Genomic DNA, 25,624 nt, shown 5'->3' with positions numbered 1-25,624 from the left:
GGTGTCACCTGTGAATTGTCTATAAGGATCTTCATGTTTTTTCTTATTGATTTGTATAAATTCTTAATTGAGAATATTAATCCTTGGTTTATCATTTCTGCAAGTATTTTCCCCAGTGTGTCATTTGCCTTTTAGTTTTGTCTGGTATCGTTGCTGTACTTGTTTAATTTTTGTGTGGCAGGTTCCATCCATGCCTTCCATCTCTCGGTTCCTCACTTGCTTTGAATGCTTCGATAGGAGACGCCCCTACAGTAGGGCATGTACAAGTTAAACCACTGAGCCCTTAGAGGTCATGAGCCCTGCAGCCCATGAGCCCACTGGGCTGTGGGGACAAAAAGGGCATGGGCCCCACTCTAGGGAACAAGCCCTCCAGCCTGGAGACCAGGGGGTAAAACAGGACCTCAAGGAGAAGGAAAAGGAGCTTGGGTTTCAGAGGCAGGCAGACTGTTCCTCGGGCCCTGGAGAGTGTGATTTGAGTTGTCAGGGCTGCAGGAACTTAGATCCTTGTGGAATGAAAGAGTTACAAAAGGGCTTCTTGAGAAAAGGAAACTGAAACTTACCAAAGGCACAGACTATCATCTTGCATGGATTTCATAATCTAACCTTGCATGGATAACCATTCCTTTGCATAGACTCCAAACCATTCATCTATAGGTCCAAATGTGACTTTCTCCGGGAGGGGAGCCCTCCCTTGACCCTCCTCCAGCCTAGGGAGGGGCCCCTGCTGGGGCACCCACAACAACCTGCCGTCAGTGAGCTCAAACTGTCCACCTCCAGGGGCTTCAGAACATCAGGGACTCTGCCTCCTCCATCACTGAACCCCCTGAGCTTGGACACCAGTGTGCCACAGGTACTCTCGACACGTGTGAGGAAGGACCGGGAGGAGACCGTGTAAGCAAGGACAAGAGCAGAGGCTGGGGGAACGACGGACCAGGAGAGTAACAAAAGAAGGCCGTGTACCTTCCCACAGCGTCTCCATGAAGAAAAGCACAGCAAGAAATGGGGCTCACGTGGGGACACACAACTTTCAAATACCTTCACACTGAAAGCAGCCCCTTTGCTTGTGATCAGTAGGGTAGTTGTAAGTCATTCCTCCATGTCCATCCATTAGATCAGCCCCTCAGCTGTCCTGATAAGGCTGCGGATCTAGGGACACTGCCGTGGCTGAAACACACTGCTTTCAAAATTACCTTCAATTCACACTTTCTACTAATTAGTCTTCTCCCCTATAGCATTGGTTTGTTTAGATGTGTGAAAATAAAGGAATGGGAGCAACGCCAAGTGAAAAGGTCTGGGACCGGGTGGTCATAAAGCATTCACCAGCAGAACCAGCCCGGGGGGTGAGGGGGATGGGGCACCCCGCTACCAACTGGGCCCCATCCAGAGGGCCCCGAAGGAGCTGGAGTGTGGGGAACTACCTTGGTCCCCTGACCCTGTGGCAGCCTCTGCCCATTCCTGCATAGATGTCCTCCAGCGAGTTGCTCTTATCTGTGGGCTGTGGACGACACCCCCTGCCCATCCATCTCCATCCAACCTCCACATGCAGACTGTGGCGTTAATAATACCAGGGGTCCTCAAATCCATATTTAATTTTCCAATCAAAACCACAAAAAATATCATTATTGTCATGAGGGGGATGGAGCAGGGGAGGCCCAGTATTTGGACATTAAAGGAGGTAGAAAAGGTTGTAAACCTCCTCAAGTGAGACCCTTTCACCCTGCTGAGCCTGGGTGCCTATCCAGGGGACACAGCAGGTGCCTGCTCTGCCCTCCAGCCTTACTGGCCAATGTCACCTGCCCATTCCTTCTGTAAACACTTACTGAGCTTATCACACTGCTGAGAGGGCAGGGATGGGCAGGAGATGTCAGTAGGGGAGCCAGACCCGTCAAGAAAGGGGAAACACAGAAGGAACAGGAGAGGGAGCGAGGTGGTGAGCAGGGAACCCAGAGATGAAGTCAAGCCGCCTCCCACAGACCTCATGGACCAGGACCCCCAGACTCTCAATACATGCACTCTGCTCTGGATGCCCCCCCACGCAGACACCCCACATTTGCACCTCTGACCCTGACACCTCGGCCCTGCCATCTAGGCATAGCCAACCTGCTCGCTTCTGAGCAACCGGTATCCCCAAAAAGCTCCGTCCTCCACAGTGACCCGAGCCAGAGTCTCCCACTCATTCCTCTCCCCGCTGCCCAACCAATCAATCCCCAAGGCCCCGGAGCCTTCCCATTGCTTCACCCACAATACCCTCTGCTTTCTCCATTCCCACTGCACCACACAAGCCCCGGCCTTCATCATCTTTTCCTTCCTAACTGAACCTCCTGCAGCCCTGCCCTTAAACACCTGCCCTCTGCGGCATCAACATTACCAACAGAGCCATCTGCGGCCCGGATCTGATCAGGCCCCTCTCCTGCTGAGTCTCCCTCCTCCTTTCGTTCCCTCTTGCCTCCTCAGCGGGCCTTCCCGACCTTCCTGTTTCCCTTTCCAGGGTCAGCCCTGCAGCTCTGCTGCACCCCTCTGCTTCCTGCCTCCCACAGTAACCCTTCACACCTGTACGTTTGCTACCTGGAATCCTTCCCCGGCTTATCTCCCCGGGGAATTCCCCAGTTCAAAGGGCACCTCCTTTGTGAAGCCTTCCCTGGTTTCCCTCTGCAGAGCTAGCTGGTCAGTCCCTCCTCTGTGGTCCCTTGCCCGTTTTATGCTGCTGCCCCAGCACTTACCACACCAGATTGTGCTTGTCTTTTTATACATCTGTGTCCCCCAGTGGGTTATGAGGTCTCCCAGGGGCATGTCTTCAACATCTCTGTCTTCCCAGCACACGGCAGGCACCCAGTGTTTGTTATATGAATGAGTGAAGGAGAGGCAGAGAAAGGGAGACGGTGACACACTAAGAGGGAGGAGAGGAGGAAAAACCAAGGCAGTAAAAGTGAAGGGGCCCAGAAAATGGCTGACTCCCAGCGGGAAGGGGGAGGGTGAACAGGGGCTGAAGGGGTCACACACAGGTGGGCCCCTCCCTCTAGGAGTGCTGGCCTGCGGGAAAGGTGGACGGCCTGGCCCACCAGGCACACAATCCACGTGGGTGACTGATCAAAGGGGGAGGCTCGGGTGGGAGGCAGACGACATACAGAAGAGGCTAAAGTGGCCCAGACAGGATGGGAGGGGGGATTTGGGAGACAGCACAGGCTGGGCCCCTGGGCCCACATGACACTGTTCACTTAGCTGTACTCCCCTGGGCTCTGGCACGCCCAGGCAACACTACTCTAGCTTACCCAGCCTCCAGCCCCCCACCCAACCCATCCCAACCACAGGGCAGACCTCCCTCCAGGGCTCCTCCAGGCCTCTGGCAGAAGCAGCGCCACGGCTGGTACTGAAGCAGAAAGCCGGGCCAGGCCTCGCAGCCTGAGCCTGCTGGGCCTTTGTGATCACATGGGGGTCCCCTTGGGCATCTCCTCCTCCAGGGAGACGTCTACACTCTCTCAAGGACTTCTCGAGGACATGTGACATGCTAGAGCATCCATGGGTCCTGCCAGCCCTTCTCAAGGCCAGCCCAGGGACAGCTCCACGTTCGCCTGCAGTCAGCCAGGACACTGGGCCCCAGGGAGCTCCAAGGAGAGACTTTCTCTTCCAAACAAGAAACACATCTTCGCATAGGCACTGGAGAGCACAAACCCAGAGACCACGGAAACAGCCATCTAGGGACAGGGAGCTGAGCGGACACCTGTCCTGGAAGGAACTGGGGCTCAATGGCCTGGACTCGGTGTTGCTCCAAGTCCCCCCCAACCCTGGTTCTGCCCATCTCACCCACCTCTGCCTCTCACTCAGCACACAACTCACCATCTACTTCAGAGAATAGAGATTGTCCTGTTAACTATAATGTGTGGCCTGCTGGGGACACGTTAAAATCACTTGTAGAGCTTTCTAAAAGAATAAAAAAATGATGCCTGAGCTGTGTCTCAGACCAACTAAATCAGAAGCTCTGGGGGTAACATGTAGGTGACTATGTATTTTTAGTGTGTTATTGGAAGTGTAGTTTACATATAGAAAAGTACACGGAAAGTAAGTGTACAATTCAATGCATTTCACAAACGGAACTTGCCTGGAAACCAGCTCCCCGAAGCCGCTCCTGTTCCTTCCAGTCTCACTGCCCAGTCCCACGCCCACCCTCAGGGAGAACCATCAGCACGGACGGCCTTTGCCTCTTGGGGACTTTCTTTGAATGGAGTCAGACCATATGTGCTCTTTTTTGTGGCTTCTTTTACTCGATAACTGGGTGACCTTCACCCAGTGTTGCATGTAGTCTTAAACTGCATTTCACTAGGGTTTAGGATTCCATTCTATGGACATCCTACAACTGATTTATCCATTTTACTATTGATAGGCACCTGGGCAGTGTCCAGTTTCTGCCTGTCACAAAAATGCTGCAATGAACATTCTAGGGCCTGTCTTGTGGACACAGGCATTCATTTCTGTGGGTAAACACTTGGGGTTGGAATTGCTGGGTCATAAGCTGGGCATTTGTTCAGCTTCAGGCTTTTAAAGGCTCTCAGGTGACTGGTCTTCAAGCTGCAGCCAGTGTTAAGACACCGCTGATGGGCCCTGCCCTTACCCCTCCCTTTCTTGTGGCTCCTGGTCCCCAGGGCCAACCCTCCCACCGAGGCTCTGGATCCAGGACCACGATCGTCCTGTGCCTTCACCCTGTCCCTCTGCAGTTCCAGGGACATCTTTGGCAAGTCAGGGAATCACACCGTTAATAGAGATTTCCTTCATCTGTTAAGGTCACAGAGCAAATTTGCTAAGTTGTTCCAAGGAAGTAAGAAACCAGTTGTCCCTGTGGCCAAGGCTGGCTCTGAGCCACACTGGGTCCTTCCCGGGGGCCCCTATGTTCTCTCAGGGCCATAGTCCCGACAGGCCTCCCAGAAACTGAAGAGACCTCTCCCAAAAGGAAATTGGAATCATGTGGCTAGAACCAGGCTTGTCAGTCAGCTGAAACTTGAAAGTAAAAGGTAATCTTCTTTTGCAAAAAATAATGCTAATATTTCCTACACAGGAGCTGCACCTCACTTTTTATTTTCTAAGTTATTCCAAATCTGCTTTGACCTTCCTGCTGACTACAAAAGGGGTAAGGTTCGGTGAGCTGAGATCCTGACCTCAGCCAGGTCGTAATGCAGCTGTCTAGCTCACCAACCCCGGCAAAGGGCTTGGGGCTGGGAAACGCTTGGCGCAGCCACAGACCTACTTCTGTGGTCTGAGAACACCTGGGCCAGGAATACTCTTGTTTCCCTTTACAACCTGTGGCATCTCTGAAATGAAGGGGAATGTGGAGTGCCAGAGGTCCTGCTTCCCAAGATATCACGGTTTGTACCAACTGACACTGGCACAGCCGACAGAGCCACGGGTGTGCCCCAGACCCATCGCAAGCTGACTCGCAGCCTCTTCAGAGTGAAAAGGTGAGCAGGCCCATCAGATTCCCTTTCTAATGAGTCCGAACTGGGAAGTGCGAGATGTGTAGGTGTGAAGCCAGAGGCCATGCCCAGGCATGCCGGAGCAGATTCTCCAGGTACATCCAAGGATTTGGGTCTAGAGCGAGGAAGCAGGGGCATGGGCCAAGGCCCCAGGCTGGGGGCAGCAAAGATGGTCTGCTCCTAGTGGCTGCCCATTAACTTTGAATTCTGCTTCCAGTGCCCCAGCACTTGCACCCATACAAGAAACGCCCACACCGGGTTTGCCCAAAGACTGCAAACCAGGCACACCAGTGATGTCATTATGATGTCATTAGCCCATTAATGGGGGGCAGATGATATTACTTCCATTTCATGGGTGGAGAATGGAGGCTCAGCTGGGTTCAGTGACTTACCCACACATAGTCATTGGCAGGGCCAGGACTCCATGGAGGTCTGACACCCAAGCCTGGGTGGTACCATACCTCCTCCCACCCCAATGCTCAAACTAAGTCAAGCCCTATTAGCTGAAAAAGCCCCTGGGGAAAAGGGGGGGGTGAACAGATCTGGCTCATGATCTCCTCTAATCCTCAGTTCCGCTCTAGTTCTGTAAGAGACATGGCATCATCCTCATTATACAGATGAGGAAACTGAGGCCCAGAGAGATAAAGTACCTTGCTCCTGACCACAAAATTGGAAAGTAAGTGGAGCTCGAATTCAAACTCCAGTCTGGCTGAAAGTGTACCTTCTTTCGAACATGGCTCCGAGTCGGGAGGGCTCCAAGGCCCTGGCATTCCGCCCTTTCCTATAGCTTTCCCTGGCTGCAGGGCCAGGCCTCAGCTCTCCCAAAGGTTCCAGGAGATGCGGATTGGGGGAGACAGAGGGGGGTCTCTTGGGCTGAGATGACTATGCAGGGGCCCCTCTGAGGGGTGGGGTTCCCTAGATCAGACCCCCCCCCACCCCAAGTCTTTATCTCCTTTATTCAAAGAACCAAACGAACTGGGAGAGCTAGTTGCTCAGGAGGAGACATGGGCTGGCCCAGCCCTCTGGGGGTGGCTAGATCCAGCCAGAACAAGGACCCCTTTGAGTTCTAGTGCTAATAAGAACTCCTTCAACCTACAGGGATCTCAGAAACCCTGAATTCTCTCACCCAGTGGGAGCTGGGAGGGCTCAGAGCAAGGCTGGCCCTATCTCCCACTCTCAGCAGCCAAGACACTGCCCGCTGCCTAGGTCTCTCAGTGGAGCCCAGAGCTGCTCAGCCAAACCCTGAGCTGTTTGGCTGACTGGACCAACCTTGGTTAAAGGGCCCCCAGTCCCCCTTTCCCACCCAGGCTTGGGCTCTCTCAGCACACCAGGAAGGCCTAGCTCCTCATGGGGATGGCTTTCAAGAGCCAAGTCCTCAGGCGCACTTGGGAGGTGTGCTAATGAGGCACCCCTCCCAGCTCTGCCTGGGCCCTGCGTCTCTCTAGTCCTGCCCAAGGTGGAGTCCCTCTTGTTCTCATCTCCCAGGACCTCTCCTCCCTGAAGCCTGGCCAGCCTGTCCCTCCAGAGAAAGCAGACCTCTCCCTGCCTGTGTCCACACCCCGTCTGCTCAGATCCCTTCCTTGGCTGCACTGCCTGTTTATGGGGCCATCTCCCCACCAGACTATCTTATTTGTCTCTTATCCCAAGGCTTCGCACAGCTTTGGGCATACAGTAAGTGCTCAGTAACTATCGAATCAACAAATGCCTCCTGCAAAAGCTCCTTTGTTTGTTTAGCAGCAGTGGGGCTTTAGGATACGAACACAACACCTGGAGTGAGAGCAGCTCACTCAAGTTTGCTCCTGGCTTGTCCTGACCCTCTGGGTGGGTCGCAGTCACCTCTCTCTGAGTATGCTCCTCTATAAATGGGGAAAATCCCCTGCTTGACCTGTAGATCCCCATGGCTGTCGCGAAGATCTGAGAAGTTGTGGCCCAGTCCTGGGAATGGGGCCAGTTCTCACAGCCTTGCCCATTGAGCCTCACACCCCTGACCAGCACCACTGAGAGCTGTGTTGGCCCCGAGTCCCATCATGTCCCTTGAAGGATGCCTTCTAAGGATCCCCAGGGAAGCAGAGATGGAGGCACCACGGGGCCCCAAATCGCACCCACAAAGCTCCATACATTCCTGCATGACTATATCTTTCCCCTGGGAGCAGGGCCCTCTACACCTGGGCCACACCCAGTGACTGCCTCCCACCTCTTCTGGGCCCCACGGCGCTCCCACAGCTCAGGCCCAGCAGTACTCAGGATGCCACCCCTCTTCTCCTCTCTTCACCAGAGGTGTGAGGCCAGCAATTGCTGGCCCCTTCCTGGCCAGAGCTCACAGGCCCACAGAGCAGGAACAGTTACCAGGAAGACAGATGGGACAAACAGCTGACATCCAGAAGCTTTGCCCCAAGAAACATCCAGAATTTCCTAGGAAGGCCAGGCCACACCATGGGGCAGATGCTTAGTTCTGCAGAGAGACCTGCCTGTTGCTGGCCCTGTCCCATAGTGCCTGCTGCTGTAGCAGCATCTGTTTAAGCTGGCACCCTGGACCTGGTCACAGACCACTTTTTCTTGGCAGGCCACTTGGGGCCCGACCGTTTCCAGACAAGAAGCTGGTCATTCAGGTCCAAAAACAGACTTGCATTCAGTAAGAAACAGAGCACCCCTGTGCTCCGGTGGCCACCCTCTGCAGAGTTGGCCGAGAGGGGCCACAGACAGCCTCAGCCTCTCAGAGGCCCCGACTCAAGTCTGCCAGAAGGTGTGGCTATTCTGGGGACAAGTCAGCTCTGTCCATCCATGGATACCAGCCAGTGTACCCCACTCCAGCCACCGTGTGGCACCCACCGCGAACTCACTCTGGCCTTGTGGACCCACCAGGCTCGTCTCAGGACACAGGCAGGTTGAAAGCATCCCAGGGTCCTGAAGAGCCTGGTGTGGGGGCAGGAAGGCAGGAAGGCAGGCCTGGAAGTACCTCTCACTGCTGAGGGGTCTGGGGGAGCCACTCTCTTTCTGGGCCTGTTATTCCTCTGCAAAGGGGCAAGAAAGTCTCAGCCCAGGAGGGAAAGCAAATGTCAGAGGGAAAAACAAAGCAGAGCCAGGCACTGGTCGAAGAACCTCTGTCCCAGGAGAGGCTGGCAGAAGCACAGTCCTCAAAGGGCAGCCGGCCTCTCTGCCTCCCTCCTACAAACACCAGCTGAATGCTTCTATTCACTCAGCTGTGTGTAAGTGCTGGGTATGCTGAGAGGGATAAGACAAGCTACTATCCCCAAACCACCTGGTGGGAGGGGCAGACATGAGACAAATATTTATATAAATCAATACACAATTCATTAGAACTGTGAAATATATAAAGGAAAAGCAGTGTCCTAGGAGGCCCTCTGTCAGGGAGTCCTTACTGAGCCATGGAGAGTAGGGAAGACCTCCCTAAAGAAATAGCAACACTTCAGCTGACAGCCAATGGGTGCTAATCAGATGGGGTCAGGGGTGGTTGCAGGGAGTTGAAGAGGGGTCACAGCAGAGGGCTGTGATGTGCCGAGGTCGTGAGGCCAGAGGCGTGTGGCATGTCTGAGGAACACAAACAAAGCCTTTGTGTCTGAAAGGTAGAAATGAATAGTGAAGTGGTGAGCAATGAGGCTGGAGAGGTTGGCAGAGCAAAATTATGCAGGAGCTATGGGCTCCAGTAAGGGTTTTCCTCGTTCTCTTAAAAGCAATGGGGGAGCCAATGAAGAGATTTAAACAGGAAAATACACCATCAACTTTGTATGTTAAAGAGATCACTCTGATACACAGATTTGTTTCAAAGTAATCCAAAGGAGGTGGGGCAGGGGGAGTAGAGGATGAATATTAATGAAATAGGGATGACCTTATGTTGGTGGTTATTATACTGGGTGATGGATACATGGGGGGGTCACTCTACAACTGTCTCTTTTGTATGTTTAAAATTTTCCAGGGAGGGGCCGGCCAAGTGTTGCGTTGGTTAAGAGTTGGCTTGGGACTCCAGCTCTGAGCAGCAGGGCCCCGGTTTGGATCTCACATGAAGGCCAGTGACACTGCGCCCTCTACAGTTAAGATGGTGAACAACAGCTCGACCTGGAGCTGGGCTGCTGAGTCGCCGGTGATGGTGTAGGCTGCAGCCCTTGTTGCGGTGGGCTGCCATGAGCTACCGTGAGTGTCTGGCAGCCAGCATGAGTGGCCAGCAGCTGGTGTGAGCTGCCATGAGCCACCGTGAGCAGCCGTCCAATGACCGGTGAGCAACTGCCTCACCTGGGAAGAGCGCAGTGATAATACCAACATGGGCCAGTGAAGCAACGTCCTCCACAATTAGACTGAAGAACAAAAGGTCAGCAAGTTGTCTGTTCCCCTTCCCCCAATTCCACAATAAAATCTTAAAAAAAAAAAAATTCCCAGGGAAACAGATCAGTTAGGAGACTGTATTTCAGCAGAGTAATAATCTCAGACTTGGTGGCAGTGATGATGGAGGGCCAAGGATGGATTCAGGATATATATCTCCAAATAGAATCAGCCTGGCTTGGTGATCAATTGGATGTGGGACATAAAGGGAAAAGTGTTAAATATGACTCTAGATTTCTGGTTTAAGCAAGTAGGATACTGCTCTGTTTTGCTGAGACAAAACGGGAAAATGTACTGGGAAAAGAATGCCTTTGAAGGGAACAATCATTAGTTCAGTCTTGAACATGTGTGAGAAATATTTAAGTGGAGATGTCAAGCTATCTACAGGTGAAAAGCTCAGGTGAAAAGTCTGGGCTGCAGGGATATCTTTCTGAGCTATTGGCTCATGGATGCGTATAAGAGCTAGGAAGACCCCCCCCCAGAGAAAATGGGTGCATAAAGAAGAAAAGCTATCAACAAGGGTGCCAAGACCAATTCAATGGGGGAAAGAATAGTCTTTTCAACAAATGGTGCTAGGACAACTGGATATGAACATGCAAAAGAATTAAGTTGGACCCCAATCTCACACCATATACAAAAATTAACTCAAAAATGTCAGAGCTAAAAACTATTAAACTCTTAGAAGGAAACATAGGTGTAAATCTTTGGGACCATCGGTTAGACGATGGTCTCTTAAGATATGACACCACAGCGACAAGAATCAGAAAAAAAATTAGTTGAACCATCAAAATTAGATAGAAACTTTTGTGCTGCTAACGATATCATCAAGAAAGTGAAAAGACAGCCTACAGATGGGAGAGAACTGCAAATCATATATCTGATAAGAGACTAGTATCCAGAACATACAAAGAACTTTTACAACCTTGAAAATATCATGCTAAGTGAACCAAGTCACAAAAAGACAAACACTGTCTGATTCCACTTATATGAAGTATCTAGAGTAGTCAAATTCATAGAAACAGAAAGTAGAACGGTGGTTGCCAGGAGTAGAGGGAGGAGAACATGGAAAGTTATTTAAAGAGTATAGAGTTTCAGTTTTGCAAATTCAGTTTTGAAAAAGTTCTGGAGATGGATTGCACAACAATGTAAAGATACTTAACACAACTGTACCATACTGATGAACTTAGAAATGGTTAAGAAGGTAATTTTTATGTTATGTGTTTTTCTTTAACCACAATTAAAACCTTTAAAAAAAAAAGACTCTTAAAATTGAACAATAAAAAGACAAATAATCCAACTAAAATGGGCAAATGTTTGAATAAATGTTTTTCCAGAGAAGATATCAAAGGCCAATAAATACATAAAAAGATGCTCAACCTCATTAGTCATTGGGGAAATTCAAATCAAAACCACAATGAGATACTGCTTCACACTGACTAGGAGACTACACTCAATATCAGGTGTTGGTGAGGATGTGGAGAAATTGGAACCCTCATAGATTGCCGGTGCAGGTGCTTTGGAAAACAGTTTGGTGGTTCCTCAAATGGTTACAGAGTTACTACATGACCCTACAATTCCTCTCCTAGGTATATACCTGAGAACTGAAAACATGTGCACAAAATATCTATACAACAATGCTCATAGCATTACGATAATTGTTATTATCATAATAGCCAAAAATGTAAACAACCCAAATACACATCAACTGATGAATGGATAAACAAAATGTGGTGTATCCATACAGTGGAATATAATCCAACTACAAAAGGATATTAACTACTAATACATGTTACAGCATGAATGAACCTTGAAAACATTATGCTAAGTGAAAGAAGCCAGTCACAAAAGAGCAAATATTGTATGATTCTATGTACAGGAAATATCCAGAATTGGCAAACACATAGAGACAGAAAGTAGATCAGTAGTTGCGGGGGCGCTGAGGGGAGAGGGATATGGGCAGTGACTAATGGGCATAGGGTTTTTGGGAGGGTGGTGAAACTGTTCAGGAATTAGACAGTCATAGTGATTGCACAACTTTGTGAATACACTAAAAGCCAATGAATTGTACACTTTAAAATGGTGAATTTTATGGTGTGTGAATTATATAGTCATCCCTCGGTATTCGAGAGGGGATTGGTTTCAGGCCACCACCTCCCTGCAATACCAAAATCCAAGGATGCTCAAGTCTCTTGTACAAAATGCTATCCTATTTGCACATCACCTATATCCGCATATAGACCACAGCAGGGTACACCAACACATCACCTCATTCATGTGGGTTCAGAGCAGTGCTCCCTGAGTGGCAAATTCAAGGTTTGCTTTTGGAAGTTTCTGGAATTCCCACCCCCCACCCCCACCCCAATATATTCCACCACTGGTTGGCTGAATTCGGGGATGTGAAGCCCGAGGATCCAGGATAGGGAGGGCCACTGTATCTCCAGGAGGAGAGGGAGGGGGAAGTGACAAGTCTGGGACCTCAAGAACCACCACGCTCCTGTGTGGAACAGGAAGAGTCGGCCCCTGAGGAGATTAGCAGAGAGGGGTGGGAGGGGTAGGAAGAAAACCGGTGTGAAAGAAGGCCGTGGTGAACGCCCAAGGAGCGTTTCAAAGAGGAGGAATGGGAAAACAGTGCAGTTTGCTGAGAGGCCCAGTAGGAGAAAGCTGAAAGGCAGTCACTAACTTTAGCAGCCGGTAGGGGATGGTAACTTTAGCCAGGACAATTTTGGGGCGGTAGGGGGCGGGGTATGAACCCAGACTCGGGTGCTACAGGCCTGCCCCTGCTTCCACCTTCCCAGGCCAGCATCCCAGAGATGGACAGTGGGGACGGGCCTCTGAGCACAAGTGAGGATGCTGCTGAACGCAGCTGAAAACTCAGGTCACCGGCCAGCTCAACATCACAGCAGCTCTGGATCCTGCCTTCCTCCCAGTGACAGACCACAGAGATACTGGAGGATGAGAAGGACAGGGATTGGACGTTCCTCTCCAGGTTCCCTGAGCGGAGGAAGAGGGTGCTGTTCCGGCCCGTAGCCTCACTGCCGGGACCATCCTTCCCCAGCCATCCTCCCCTGACGCTCCTCTACCCCTGGGTTCCATCTGTCGCAGCCCGGGAACCACAAGTCCATTTTCTGCGCCGAGAGGCCAGCCACACCCAGAATTCCAGCACTGCCCGGGCGCCAAGATCCCGCCCGCGCGTCCGCCGGACCCACCCGTTGGTGGGGCTGGTGGGTCCTCAGGAATAAAAGTTGGCACAGGATGGGGGCGCTGTGGGGAATGCAGCAGCTGCGCCCACACCTCCCGGCCTCCCTGCAAAGGGAGCCCGCGCCCCATCAGGGAACCCCTCTTGGATCGGAGCCTAACACCAAACAGGCAGCTGGCTGGGATTTGGGATGTCCCAAGCAGGCCCCGGCTCTGCGCCCTGCGGCAGGATCGGGCCAGCTCGGCTCCCCGAAACTGGGCTGCTGCTGAGGGTTCAGATTCCTGAGCGATGACCTAGTCTTCAGGAGTGTGCTGGGTACTGGGACCTCCTCCCCGACGGTGAACCCCAGATTGTCTAAATGGTTGAAACCCCCTAGGAATGCCTGCTCTCACCACCATTATTCAGCATCGTTCTGGAGGTTCTACCATTGCACAAAGGGAAGAAAAAGAAGTGAAAGTTTTATATATTAAAAAGAGGCTTATTTGAAAGATGGTAAGATAAACTACCTAGAGGACATATAACCAACTGAAAAACGTAAGAGAGTAGCCCAGATATTCTTATATTTGGGCACTGGGCTAGGCAGAGTTCTGATTGGGATAGACACATAATGAAACGTTACAGAGTTTATTATTATAGTGGTTACAAGATCAACATAAAAATCAGTAGTTTCTCTGTATACCAACGGCAATAAGCTGTTATAAAATATATTTGGGAAAAATGATTCTAGTCAGATGTCCACAATCATATAAGATACCCAAGAGTAAACTTTTAAAATATAAAAAAAAAAATCAGAAGAAAACCACAAACATTTTTAAAGTGACTTAAAAGGAGACTTGATTAAATGGAGAGATAAACTCTGTTCTTGAGTTTGAAGATTCAAAGTTTTAAAGAAGTAAATTTATCCCAAATTTAATACAAGAATTTTGTCCTACCAGATATCAGAACAAACAACAAAGCTACAGCAATTAAAATAACATGGTAAATACTGGTTTAAGAGAGATTAATAGAGTGATAGAACATTAGAGCAGGTCGAGAACATGATCTGAGAATTTAGTATATAATTAAGAAGGTATTTAAATGAGTAAGAGAAGACCAAATTGTCCAATAAATGGTGTTGGGACAATTGGCTATCTCACACCATTCACAAAAATAAATTCCAAGTAGATTAAACATCCAAATATTTTCTAAATCAATAAAGAACTAAAATAAAATGGAGATCATTAAATATCAGGAAAGGTCTTTCTAAACAAGATACAAAACCCAGAACACATAAAAGAAAAAATTTAATCACATAAAAATTTAAAACTTTTGTAATGTCAAAATTTAAACTGATAGGATTGGTATTTTTTTAACATATAATGAACTCATCCAAATAACTATTGCATTGTTTTGTACACCTGAAACTAATAATAATAATAATAAATTTTAAAAATGAGCTCATCCAAGTCAATAAGAAAAAGGTAAACAATCTAATGGAAAAGTGAGTAAAGAATATGAACAGTTACGTCACAAAAGAAGAAATTGCTTTCTTACCTATCTTGTTGGTAAACATTTAAAAAATTATAGTGCTCAATATAACCAAGAATATGCAAAATAAGCATTCTTTATACCCTACGATGAGACTGAAAACTGAGTTAACCTTTCTGACATATATCAAATGCCTTAAGAAATACCGTACAAATCCTTTGATCCAACAACTCCATTTCACAGAACTTGGTATAAGAAAATGAATGGACAAGTAGGCAAAAATGCATATTCATATGGTTAACAATTACGGGGGGAACTGAAATACCAAAATCGTATTTTATCAATATAATAGATTCCTATGCAATTGACTAAGAGAATGAGTATAGCTGCATTTGCAAATATGGAAAAAAGTCCAAAATGGGTTCTTTAGTGAAAAATAATACAGGTTAATAAGTAAGATATAATTCATTTATAAAATTTTTAAAAATCTTCACTTAAGGGTATATATCAAACAATAGTGATTATGTCTCAGGGAGAATTATGGGGTGATTTTCACTCTATAATTTCTGTTTTGCTTGAACTTATTATAACAGGCATTCAATCCTTTTAAAATCAGCAAAAACAATAAAGATATTTAAAAATATAATAAAGTGTAGAAATGATACCTTTTTCATTTATTAAATTTCAAAGACTTACAAGTTTAATAATGTCTCCTGTTGATCAACATGTTGGTGAAGGGCAGCCTCACACACTACTGTGTGTGGGGCAGTGTGAGAAAGTTACCTACATTTTATCTGTAGATACCTGTCAGACCCATAAATTCCACTCCTAAGAATTTATTCTAAGAAAATAATTGGACACAAATTTAAATGTATAAGAATGTTCACTGAAGTGTAGTTAGAAGAGAAAAAAAAAACAATAGCGCATGAACAAATTATGGTTTACTCATAAACTGGAAGGCTATGGAACTATTAAAATGATATTTATCAAGTTATTTATTAAAGGTTATTTATTAAAAATAAGTCTATATTAACATGGAAGGATAGCATTATATAACCTTGGAAAAAGCATTATATAGAACAGTATATATAATAAAATATATGTGGGAAGGACGCTCACCAAAATTCTAACAATATTTTTCTGCATGAATTGGGATTTTAGGTGTTTTTTATTTTCTTCTTTATACTTTTCCATATACTTTGTTTGAATTTTATGATCACAATAAACAAACAATTTTTATTTGGTGAAAAGAATTAAAAGGAAGGAGGAGGAGGATGCAGCAACAAAAAAATGCGTTCCCAGGATACAGCCATGTTAACTAAGAGATGCCGCTGAAATCCCAAATTCCTAAAACCTCATTCTTCCTTCAAGAAAACCCTCAGAACCTAACAGAAAAAGAGGCCTTGATTTTACAAATGAATTTTGCCAAATCCTTAGATGTGGTAATACGGCACAAAACTAAACACACACACACACACACACACACACACATGCATGTAAAACTGGAAATCTGAACAAAGTCGATGGATTATATCAATGTCAATTTTCTGGTTGTGCTCTTGGGCTATTGTCATGCACTACGTGACCACAGGGAGAAAGTGGGTGAAAGGTACATGAGATCTCTGTATTATTTCATACCATTGTATGTAAGTCTATAGTTATCCCAAAATACTTTTTTTTTTTTTTAAATGAACTTTGCACCTTGAAAAGGAAAACAGATCAAGCTTTTCTTAGAGTCAGAGCTGAGTTATCTGACAGTGCTGGTCTCAGATTCTGGAAGCTGGAGGCACATCAGAGAAACTAACTTTTGGTGAGCACATCCTGTGTACCAGGCCGTGACACAGCCGGAGAACCTTTAAGTGGACCAGATGTGACCCTGTTTTATAGATGAAGAAAGGGAGGCTCTGAGCCAGGAGTAGCTCAGCATTAATGAGTGCAGCAAGGTTTGAATCCAGGGCTTTCTGAAAGCTCAGGCCCATCCTATTATTATATGACAATGACTACATCTGAGGATATTTAAAGAAAAAAAAGAAAAAAGATGTGTTCAGTGTTATCCATATCAAGAAACTTGGTGTAAGGAAATAAATATTCGAGTGGGTGAAAAAAAGGTGGAGTTGCAATTAGGCACAAGGAATTTCAAAATATGTGCCTACATGTGAGTATCATCCAAGTATATCACTGCAGCCCTGATAATTTAGAAACTTCTTTACAAAACCCAAATGGACCTCGCTTCATCTAGTGATCTTTCACCAAGGAACAAACCTTTGTCACCATATTTCTTCTTTGATAAAACTAGATCTCTGTTGTTGGTGTGACCGGTGCAGTCTGGGCGTGGCCACTCCTGATCTCTCTTCTCCTGGGTCTGATATTGTAAGGCCCATTAGCTTTCCCACTGCTGCTTTCACATGGGGCCAATTGGCTATTTCCAATCCTCCCAAGTCCTCCTCTATCTTTATGGACACCGGTTGACGGTTTAATGGACCCCGGAGTCCAGGCCAGTGTTACAGGATAGGTCTGTGAACTCCTGGAATTTGGGGCAAAATTGTTGTTTCTGAACAAAGGGGCCTGTTTCTGGAAAAAGAGCTATCAGATTTTCAGTGTATTCTAGGGCTCCCAAAATAATAGGAAATACAACTTCAATTTGATCAGCAACAAAATGGATTTAAAATATAAACTTCAAAATGGATTATTTTAAAATACAAACACTCAGCTAACAACGAACATCCTTGACTCTTAGATTGCGGTCTCTAAATACCATTTTCCACTAAAAGGAACCAGTGCTCCTTGGAAAAATGGCTGATTCCAGATTTGGGGCAGGAAATGCACAAATGAGCATAAAATATCTAATCATACCAGAAAGCAAGGAAGCCATCAAACTGAGGTCATGACACAAGGACTCAAGAGCCACCTTGAAGATGGGACAAAGATGGGGCAATTTGAGCATCATTAAGAATGATGTCTAAGGGCCGGCCAAGTGGCTCAGTTGGTTAAGAGCTTGCTCAAGAGTGCGAGTTCTGAGCAACAGGGTCGCCAGTTCAATTCCTGCCCCAGCTGAGCTGCTGTTGAGCTGCCAACAGGTGGCAGGATGGTTCAGCTAAAAAAAAAAAATAAAATGATGTCTAGGGCCGGCCAGGTGGCTCATTGGTTAAGAGTTGGCTTGGCGGGGCAGCCAGTTAGCTCAGTTGGTTAGAGCATAGTGCTTATAACACCAAGGTTGCTGGTTCGATTCCCACATGGGCCACTGAGATGTACCCTCCACAACTAGATTGAAACTGGGCCACTGAGATGCACCCTCAACTAGATTGAAACAATTACTTGACTTGGAGCTGATGGGTCCTGGAAAAACACACTGTTCCCCAATTAAAACAAACAACAACAACAAAAAAGTTGGCTTGGGAGCGCAAGATCTGAGCAGCAGGGCTGCATGGGCCAGTGATGCTGCGCCCTCTACAGCTAAGATGGTGAACAACAGGTCGACCTGGAGGTGGGCTGCCGTGAGTCGCTGGCGATGGTGTAGGTTGCAGTGGAGCTGCAGTGGGCTGCCGTAAGCTGCTGTGAGTGGCCAGCAGCATGCGTGAGCTGGCGTGAGCTGCTGTGAGTGGCCGTCCAATGGCTGGCAACAGATATGCCTCAGCTGGGAAGAGCGCAATGATCACAGTACCAACATAGGCCAGTGAAACGACGTCCTCCACAACTAGACTGAAGAACAAAAGGACAGCAATTTGTCTGTTCCCCTTCCCCGATTCCCTAATGCTGTTCCCTCCCCCCAATTCCCCAATAAAATCTTTAAAAATAAAAAAGAATGTATTTTTTTTTAAAAAAAGAATGTCTTATTTTTTAAAAAAGAAAAAAAAGAAGAAACACATCAAATCTGTTTAAATCCATGAGATTATAATAATACAAAAATAACTTACTGGTCACCCTTAGTGAATACTAGGGACCACCCATCTCTTTATTTTGAAACTTGTAAATAAAAGTAAGAATTAAGTTTTTAATTCTGCCTTTCTAGTAGCAGCTATACCTCAGGGTAACCACCAAATAGTTGAAGAGGAAATATTTCTTTTTATAGAAAGATCAAGCTAATAAAGGATGAAAGAGTGATAGAATTAGTGTAATACCATTTTGCAATCCCTAATGAAACAATGGGTCTAAATGAAATAATCATCAATTGCTGCCTAACATTCTCTAAAGAGAAATAACCAGACCTTATGTGCTACCTGAAGTGCCTAAAACCTCTTGATTCTGAGCAACTTCTAGATCCAATTCTCTATTTACAGGAAATATAGGAGTCAGATGAAATCTTTTAAATAACATCAAAACACTTGGAAATGGTATAGGACAAAACATCCTTTTCTTCAACAAATAAATTTTGACAACAAAGAAGAAATGGAGGGGGAACTTTAAGATTACAAGAGATTATAGAAATATAGATATATAAAATCAATGTGCCAACCAATTGTAAAACCTCATTTGGGTCCTTATTAAAATAAATACTGGGTTGTTGGAAAAGTCATGATGCATTTTTGCAACGAAAAACAGAAAAAATATGTCATGACTTTTCCGACAACAATAAATGGTACCAAAACATTCATGAGATGATGGGGGAACTTCAAACACTGACTAGATAGTTGATGATTTTTAAGGAGTTACTGTTATTTTTTAGGTGTGAAAATGGTATTGTAGTTATAGTTTTAAAAATATAAACATTTTTCAACTTGTTTGGTAATCAAAGAAGCCCAGTATGAATATCAATTCTGAGCATTTTTTAATTATTTTAAAATAAAATTTTGGGTAGTCATTCCAAATTCCAAGTTCAAAAATTATTTTAAAACAGCATTTTGTGTGGCCCTGGTGATTATGGGAAAGTTTCAAGTAGTTTGATTGTTAATGCATGTCAGAAATATTTATTTATTTTTTTCTATAGAAGAGACAGAAAAACATTCCTAGAACCAGTCACAGTTGTTTGCTCAGGCATATCACCCATGCTGCTGCTCTGACCCTAAGTCAGAGAAAAAAGGGACACCAATGAAATAAAATACCAGTGGGATTTTGACAATTATTTAATATATCGTTGATGTGCCATGTTGACACATTAGGAGGAAAAGCTATTCATGTTTGATTTAAACAAATTCTTTATGTGCGTTTTATTTCATATTTTAAAAAATAATGGCAGCCAAAAACTTATGTCCATTTAAAAAAATTAACAATGTGATTTTCTAGTGGATTTTAAACATCACTTGAGGAAACACTAATTTAGGTCAAGGACTCAAAGCTTGATTCAGCCTTCAAAGGTTATTGAAACACTCCAGTTCTAAATTACAACGAAGCTCTCCTAGACTAATAAAAACGTACAGTTGTGGCGGAGAAAGGAGGAACCAGTTTGCCCTGGAGAGGCTTATATTCTGGGGGACAATGCCTTCCTCCTGCCCTCGGTGCAGCAGCAGGCAGGTCCTCCTCCGGGAGGCAACTCCTTCTGAATTCCCCAGAAGCTCCATGCCCAGGGGCTTCTGCCCTCTCCCTCTTCCTTCCTGCCCTATGTTGGTAAACAGCCAGGGAATTAATCAAAGCTTCAAAGGTTGGTGATAACAGGTGGTGACTGATCAATGCCCTGAGGCCCAGGTGAATAGCAGGACAGCGGCCAAGATGGACTTGATGCCCAGGTGAATAGCAGCACAGCGGCCAAGATGGACTTGATGCCAAAGAATGATTTTCACTTCTCAGGAGAGGAGAAAAATGACTTTCTGGTGTCTGGACTTACACACTGGACACCAAAGTGAAATGCTGAACTGTTCTCGACTTCAAGGGCTTTCCATAGGTAGTCATAGCAAAGAAGAAATGATGTAAAGAAATAAAAGACCTTCAGAAATTGAGGGGAAACAGGCTAGGTAGCAGAATCACTAAATGACCGCATGGAGAAGGGCTTTAGGAGGCCTACAATCCAATCACCTTACCTTATGATGGCAAAGGAGGCCCAGAGAGGGGATGTAATTTGTCCCCAGGTCAAAGCAAAATAGGAACAGCATGAGGCTGAGAAATCACTTTTGGCTCCCAGAGAGGCTCTTCACGCTGGTCTGATAAATATGGTATGTGGCATTCAAGAGCCAAAACCGCGGCTTAACCAGGCTAAGGACTGGCTGGAGCCACCCTCTCAGGCCCAGGAAAGAGCTTCAGCGAGGTTGGCTGGCTGGCTTAAAGGCATCTTGAGTATTGCTGACCTCAACCCCAGGGGGCATCCTACGTGGATGAATTGGCACAAAGGTCTTTCTGATCTGCAGTGAGGCTTAGAGGACTTGCCTGAGCTCAGGTATTTGAAAGCAACCAGTAACATCAAGGCATGGATAGAACTTGGGCTGTCCCCTCGAAGCTATTCAGAGCATTCTCCCAAAGGCAAGTCAGGAAGGAGAACTTTGATTTGGCCCCAGCAGAAACTCTCCTGGAAGCTCAGTGGCAGCCTGTCAACTTCGCCCTCTAGACAGCCCATTTGCTCCAGAGATGCTCACTGTTTAACTGGCCCTGTCTGCCAGTGTGGACTGGACTGGACTCTAGCCAGAGTGATCAGAGGACTGTGGAGGGTCATACTGCCTCCCTCACTGCAGGATAGGTGGGACATCCTCTACCCATCTCTTCCTGCCACCCCAGAAGACTTTGCTCTCACAGGAGCTGGACTTCAGAGCACGCTGGAGGTATACATGGGACAAAGACATCACAGACAGTCAGGGCACTCTCTCTCATTCCCTAGGAGCCTGAAGCCTGCAAGGATGACACGCTTAAACAATCATGGGGGCGGGGGTGGGGTGGGGTGTTGGAGCAAGCAAAACAAAGAAGGGCAAATGACAGCTAGATAGAACCCCACCGGCCCCTTTGAGGACAGAACAGAGGGAGCCCAGAAGCATTCCGCCAGCTTCACATTCCTGTGTGGAGTGGGCACAGGACTCACATATTCACCCCACCTGCCCCAGAGCTAGCTGGCCAGGGGTGCCAGGCTGCCCTCCAGAGCTCAGACTCTGGGACCTGGGCAAGAGCAGGAACTTACAGCCTCATCATCCACTGGCTCTGTCTTCCCCCAAATAATCCCACCCCCCAGGGCTCCAAGACCTTAGGGGGCAGAGGCCACAATTCTTGATGTCACCTGAAACGCCACCTCCCGCCTGCCCTGCCTCCTTGCCCCTTCCCCAGCTGCAAGAACTTTCTTTCCTCCCAGGGCGACTTTGGATCAGATCTCGAAGCTGACAGACGGGCCCCAGCCCGCCCGACCAGGACGGGACTGACGCACGGGTGCGGCCGATTCGTGCCGGGACAGCTCCACGCTGCCTCCTGGGCCTCTGCGGGCCGCTACTACAGACCCCGATGGGAGGGGAGACAGGCTGACACCCTTCCCTCCACCCGGGGGCCAGCAGGGAAGCGCCAGCCTTTGTGTGGGGGCAGTCAAGACTGGGGGTAGATATGGCTAGGGAATGAATGAATGCATGAACGAGTGGATATATGAATGAATGAACAACGATGGTGGCGAGGGGTGGGGTGTGGACCACTGGAGGCGTCCCACGGATGGTGCCTTCCGCTGCCCTTTTGCCTTCCGGACGTTCCTCATCCCCAAGGTCCCGACACTGAGCGGAGCGCAGACAGACCGGACAATGTGCCCCGGCGCGAACACTCCGCAGCCCCGGAGGGGCCAGGGCTGGCGCGGCGCAGCTCTGGAGCGAAGCCCGCATTCCTGAGCCGGGGAAGTGCCTGCCCCCGGGGCAGAAGATACCCAGGCGCAGCGGGTCCCGCCCCGCCCCTCGCGGCAGCCTCCGGGGCCCGGAGCCCGGCATGCTGGCCGCAGCCCCTTACCTGCCCGCCTCGGCGGCTTCGCCCAAGCTCAGAGCAGTCATCGTGGAGCCTCCAGCGAGCGCCGGGGACCGACCGCGGGTCGGAGCGCCTGTCCGTCCCGGCCAGCCGAAGGCCCTCCTCCTCCCGCCCATTGGCTGCCTGAGTGGGACGGTCCTTACCATTGGCGGGTCCTGCCCCTCGCCAGACACAGGTGGGGCCCAAACGCCGCGCAGATCACACCGTTCATTACACCAGACTGGAAAGTCTGGACCAAGGCCAAGCCCCGCGTTTGTACCTCCTGCCCCTCACAGCGAGGGCCCTGCCCCTCGCTTCTCCCTCTTCAGCCCTTCTAGTTTCGGGGCTCGGTGCTCTCTACGAACCGATTCCTGACTTTCTTCAAACCCTCCCAACATTCACTTCCACGGTAGCTTTCAGTTTCTCTCTACACCAGATTAGTGAGGACATGAGTAGGTAACACCGTTGGGGATGTTGAACGCGACAAGTCAGACAGCCTGGGAACTAGAATGCTGCCATGAACTTTTACCAGAGTTAAAAACTTCAGTGTTTCTTAGGCAAAATGCTTTTGGAGGAGTCTGGGAAAGACTGAAGGTGGCCAGGAAATGAAGAATGGGGAAGCACCGGGCTGGCTACGTGGCGCGTTGGTTAAGAGTTGGCTTCGGAGGCCAGCTCTGAGCAGCAGGGTCCCGGTTCGGATCCCACTTTAGGGCCAGTGACGCTGCGCCCTCTAACAGCTAAGATGATGAACAACAGCTCAACCTGGAGCTGGGCTTTCATGAGTCACCGGCAACGGCGTAGGCTGCAGTGGGCTGCCATAAGCTGCTATAAGCGGCTGGCAACCTTCGTGAGCTGCCAAGAGTCGCTGTGAGCAGTGGTTCAGTGGCCGGTGGCCGATCTGCCTCACCCGGGAAGAGCGCAGTGATAATATCAACATGGGACAGTGAAGCAACGTCCTCCACAACTAGACTGAAGAGCAGGGCAGCAACTTGTCTGTTCCCCTCCCCCAATTCCCCAATAAAATCTTTAAAAACTAAATAAAATTGAAAAAAAAATGGGGAAGCACAAACAGAAGGGCTTAGATTGATGGGGATGTGACAATGAACTGGACCTTGAGAATGGGACCAAACTTGGGTTCCCTTCATGGCTTGCGGGCCTTTCCTTCCTACCCCAAGTAAGGCTTGGTCCTTGAGTGGTCAGGAGAGGGGGAAGGTGCCAGCCAGATTTGGTTCCATTCCCAACCCTCTCCCACCTCCCTGACCCAGCTGTATCATGGAGGGCATCAGCAAACAGGAGTGCACAAACGGAGTCCAGGTCTGCAGTTTGGGAACTGGGAGCCAGCTTTCATCCTAAATTTTAAGGGCCTCTACTGCATGAAGACCTAATGGCAGGGCAGGGGCCACTTCACTGTTGGCTTACCCACCACAGCAGGAGGGAGGGGCCCTTGTCAATTGCCTTATCTTTGGTTCAAACAAGCCATTAAAATTCCCAGCTGCAGGTCGTTAGTCACAGTTGCCACATGTCCCTAGTGCTGAAGGGGGTAACCTGTTCTCAATATGATAGTCAATGACCTCTTTCCCAGCACCTCTGCACCCTGGAAATGGACAAGATGGCAGGTGGCCTGAGCTGTTTACTCAGGAGCCCCCACCAGGAGCCACAAGACTCTAGCCTACTCCAAGGGCAGGGCTCCCCACCCTCCAACAGAAAAAAAGAGAGGCAACAGGTGCTTCAGCTGCTGTTTATTGACATACAGGTAGGCTCTATAGCAACAGGCCTGGAGGTGGCTGCAGGGGTGGGGAAAATGAAGGTGGAGGGTGGAGTGTTTGTCTGCAGCGACAGCTGAGTGGAGTGCAGGAACACAAGTGCACAGTGCACATCAAGGTGGGAGCAGGGCAGGCTGAAGGGTTTTGAGAAGCAAGTGAAGGCCAGGGCCAGTCGGCTGAAGCTGGAACCACTGCCCCAGGCCCAAAGGCCCCTCTCTTGCTGGCTGTCTCCTGACCCCAGCACAGGATTGGGGGTTCTGAGTATCCATTTCTACAGGAACTGAACGGAGTACACAAAGCAGCAGGAGCTGTTGCCCTGTGTTAAGCTCTGGAGCCAAAGGTCCTGCACCCCTACTTCTCTCTTGCTTGGGTGGGGCCATAAGATAAGATGGACAGCCTGGCTCAGGGATACCCCACTGAGCAGGCTCTTAAAACTCGCCATGTTTCATAGAGGCATTAATGTTCTTCCCTGGTGTCCCACCCCACCAGTGCTGCACTACAGCCCCACGTGAGCACTACAAGCATTGCTGGCCTAATGGATGGGTTGGGAGAAGGGGATGGGGCGGACGGGGCTGGAGGAGGGGCTCTGGGGCCCATCACGGCACGGGTACTACACGCATGGTGTTGGTGAAGCCAGAGCCAGGGCGCCAGCCCGTCAGCACGATGACCACATCTCCCTTCTTGAAGAAGCCTCGGGCCTTGCCTGGAGAGAGAAGGGAGGTGGGTGAGGTAAATGCCAAGTCAGGCAGGTATTCAGGAGGGACATTGCCCCACAGCCAGACATAGCAAGCAGGGCTGGCTGACCATTACTTCATTGCACCACAAGGTGGCGCCAGCATCACAGCCCAGGCAGAACAGATGAGGGAGGCCCTGAGATTCCCTTATCCCTCAGATGGCAGTTGGCATGGACCTTTGGACATCATTGATACTCTGGAGGGTGGAGAGCCTTGCCCAAGGTCAGAGCGAGCTGCTTCCTCTCATCCTGTGGCATCCTACACTTACATAGGGACAAAGGCCACATCAGTACATAATCTGTGTGTGCCACCCCACAGTGCAGGAGCGCTCTCTGGCCATCTTTATAAACAACACCTCAGTAATGAGCAGATGCTGGAGAATGGACAACTGTGGTTATGCAGAATCCTTTGGGCTCTAGACTGGGTGAGTGAGGACAGGAACTGGGTTGCTGAGCCCCACAACTCAATGCCCTCCTCGCCCCTTGGGCTCAGTGCAGGACTCAAGGAAGCGGATGGAGCTGTCAGAGATAGCATTCCCAATGAGGGCAACCAGGGCTCTTGCACCCTAAGGTATGCATGGTCCCCTTTCCACAGGGTCCCAGAGAGCCCAATGCTCGAGCACCCCTGCCCCAGGCTCTAGTTGCTCCCAGCCACGCACCAACATTCATGGCCAAGTTCACCCGGAGGTCCACGTCCTCAGCCCAGGCCTCCTGCACTGGGTCCTTACACACCACAGGGAAGATGCCCCGGTAGAGGTGGGCCTGGCGAGCCGTCTGGTGATTTCGGGTCACAGCAATGATAGGGGCACGGGGGCGGTACCTGGCCACCTGGTGAGCAGACCTG

General features: G+C 48.6%; 2 protein-coding genes across 9 annotated transcripts in view; both read right to left on the bottom strand.

Annotated features, from left to right (window-relative positions):
* Positions 1–22,960, bottom strand: part of GRAMD2A (GRAM domain containing 2A) — a 33,377-nt gene extending 10,417 nt beyond the window's left edge. For 2 of the 8 annotated variants that reach the window (XM_019659590.1, XM_019659593.1), the window contains exon 1: positions 22,291–22,960. In XM_019659590.1, coding sequence (XP_019515135.1) covers positions 22,291–22,451 — 161 coding nt within the window. In that variant the 5' untranslated portion in view covers positions 22,452–22,960. Of the gene's footprint in view, positions 1–1,035; positions 1,175–2,343; positions 2,688–2,720; positions 2,804–22,290 lie in introns of those variants that run through there. The other 6 variants (XM_019659596.1, XM_019659594.1, XM_019659595.1 and 3 more) reach the window with 6 other exon arrangements.
* A 1,048-nt stretch (positions 22,961–24,008) lies between these two features.
* PKM (pyruvate kinase M1/2) overlaps positions 24,009–25,624 on the bottom strand; it is a 35,583-nt gene continuing 33,967 nt past the window's right edge. Inside the window, exons 7-8 of the mRNA XM_019659574.1 lie at positions 25,440–25,621; positions 24,009–24,750 (exon numbers count right to left, since the gene is read on the bottom strand). Coding sequence (XP_019515119.1) covers positions 24,644–24,750; positions 25,440–25,621 — 289 coding nt within the window. The 3' untranslated portion in view covers positions 24,009–24,643. The remainder of the gene's footprint in view (positions 24,751–25,439; positions 25,622–25,624) is intronic.

The sequence above is a fragment of the Hipposideros armiger genome, unplaced genomic scaffold, assembly GCF_001890085.2.
Source record: "Hipposideros armiger isolate ML-2016 unplaced genomic scaffold, ASM189008v1 scaffold_302, whole genome shotgun sequence".
Classification (NCBI taxonomy): domain Eukaryota; kingdom Metazoa; phylum Chordata; class Mammalia; order Chiroptera; family Hipposideridae; genus Hipposideros; species Hipposideros armiger.
The sequence above is the reverse complement of the archived record's forward strand: the minus strand, read 5'-3'. Positions and strand labels throughout refer to the sequence as shown.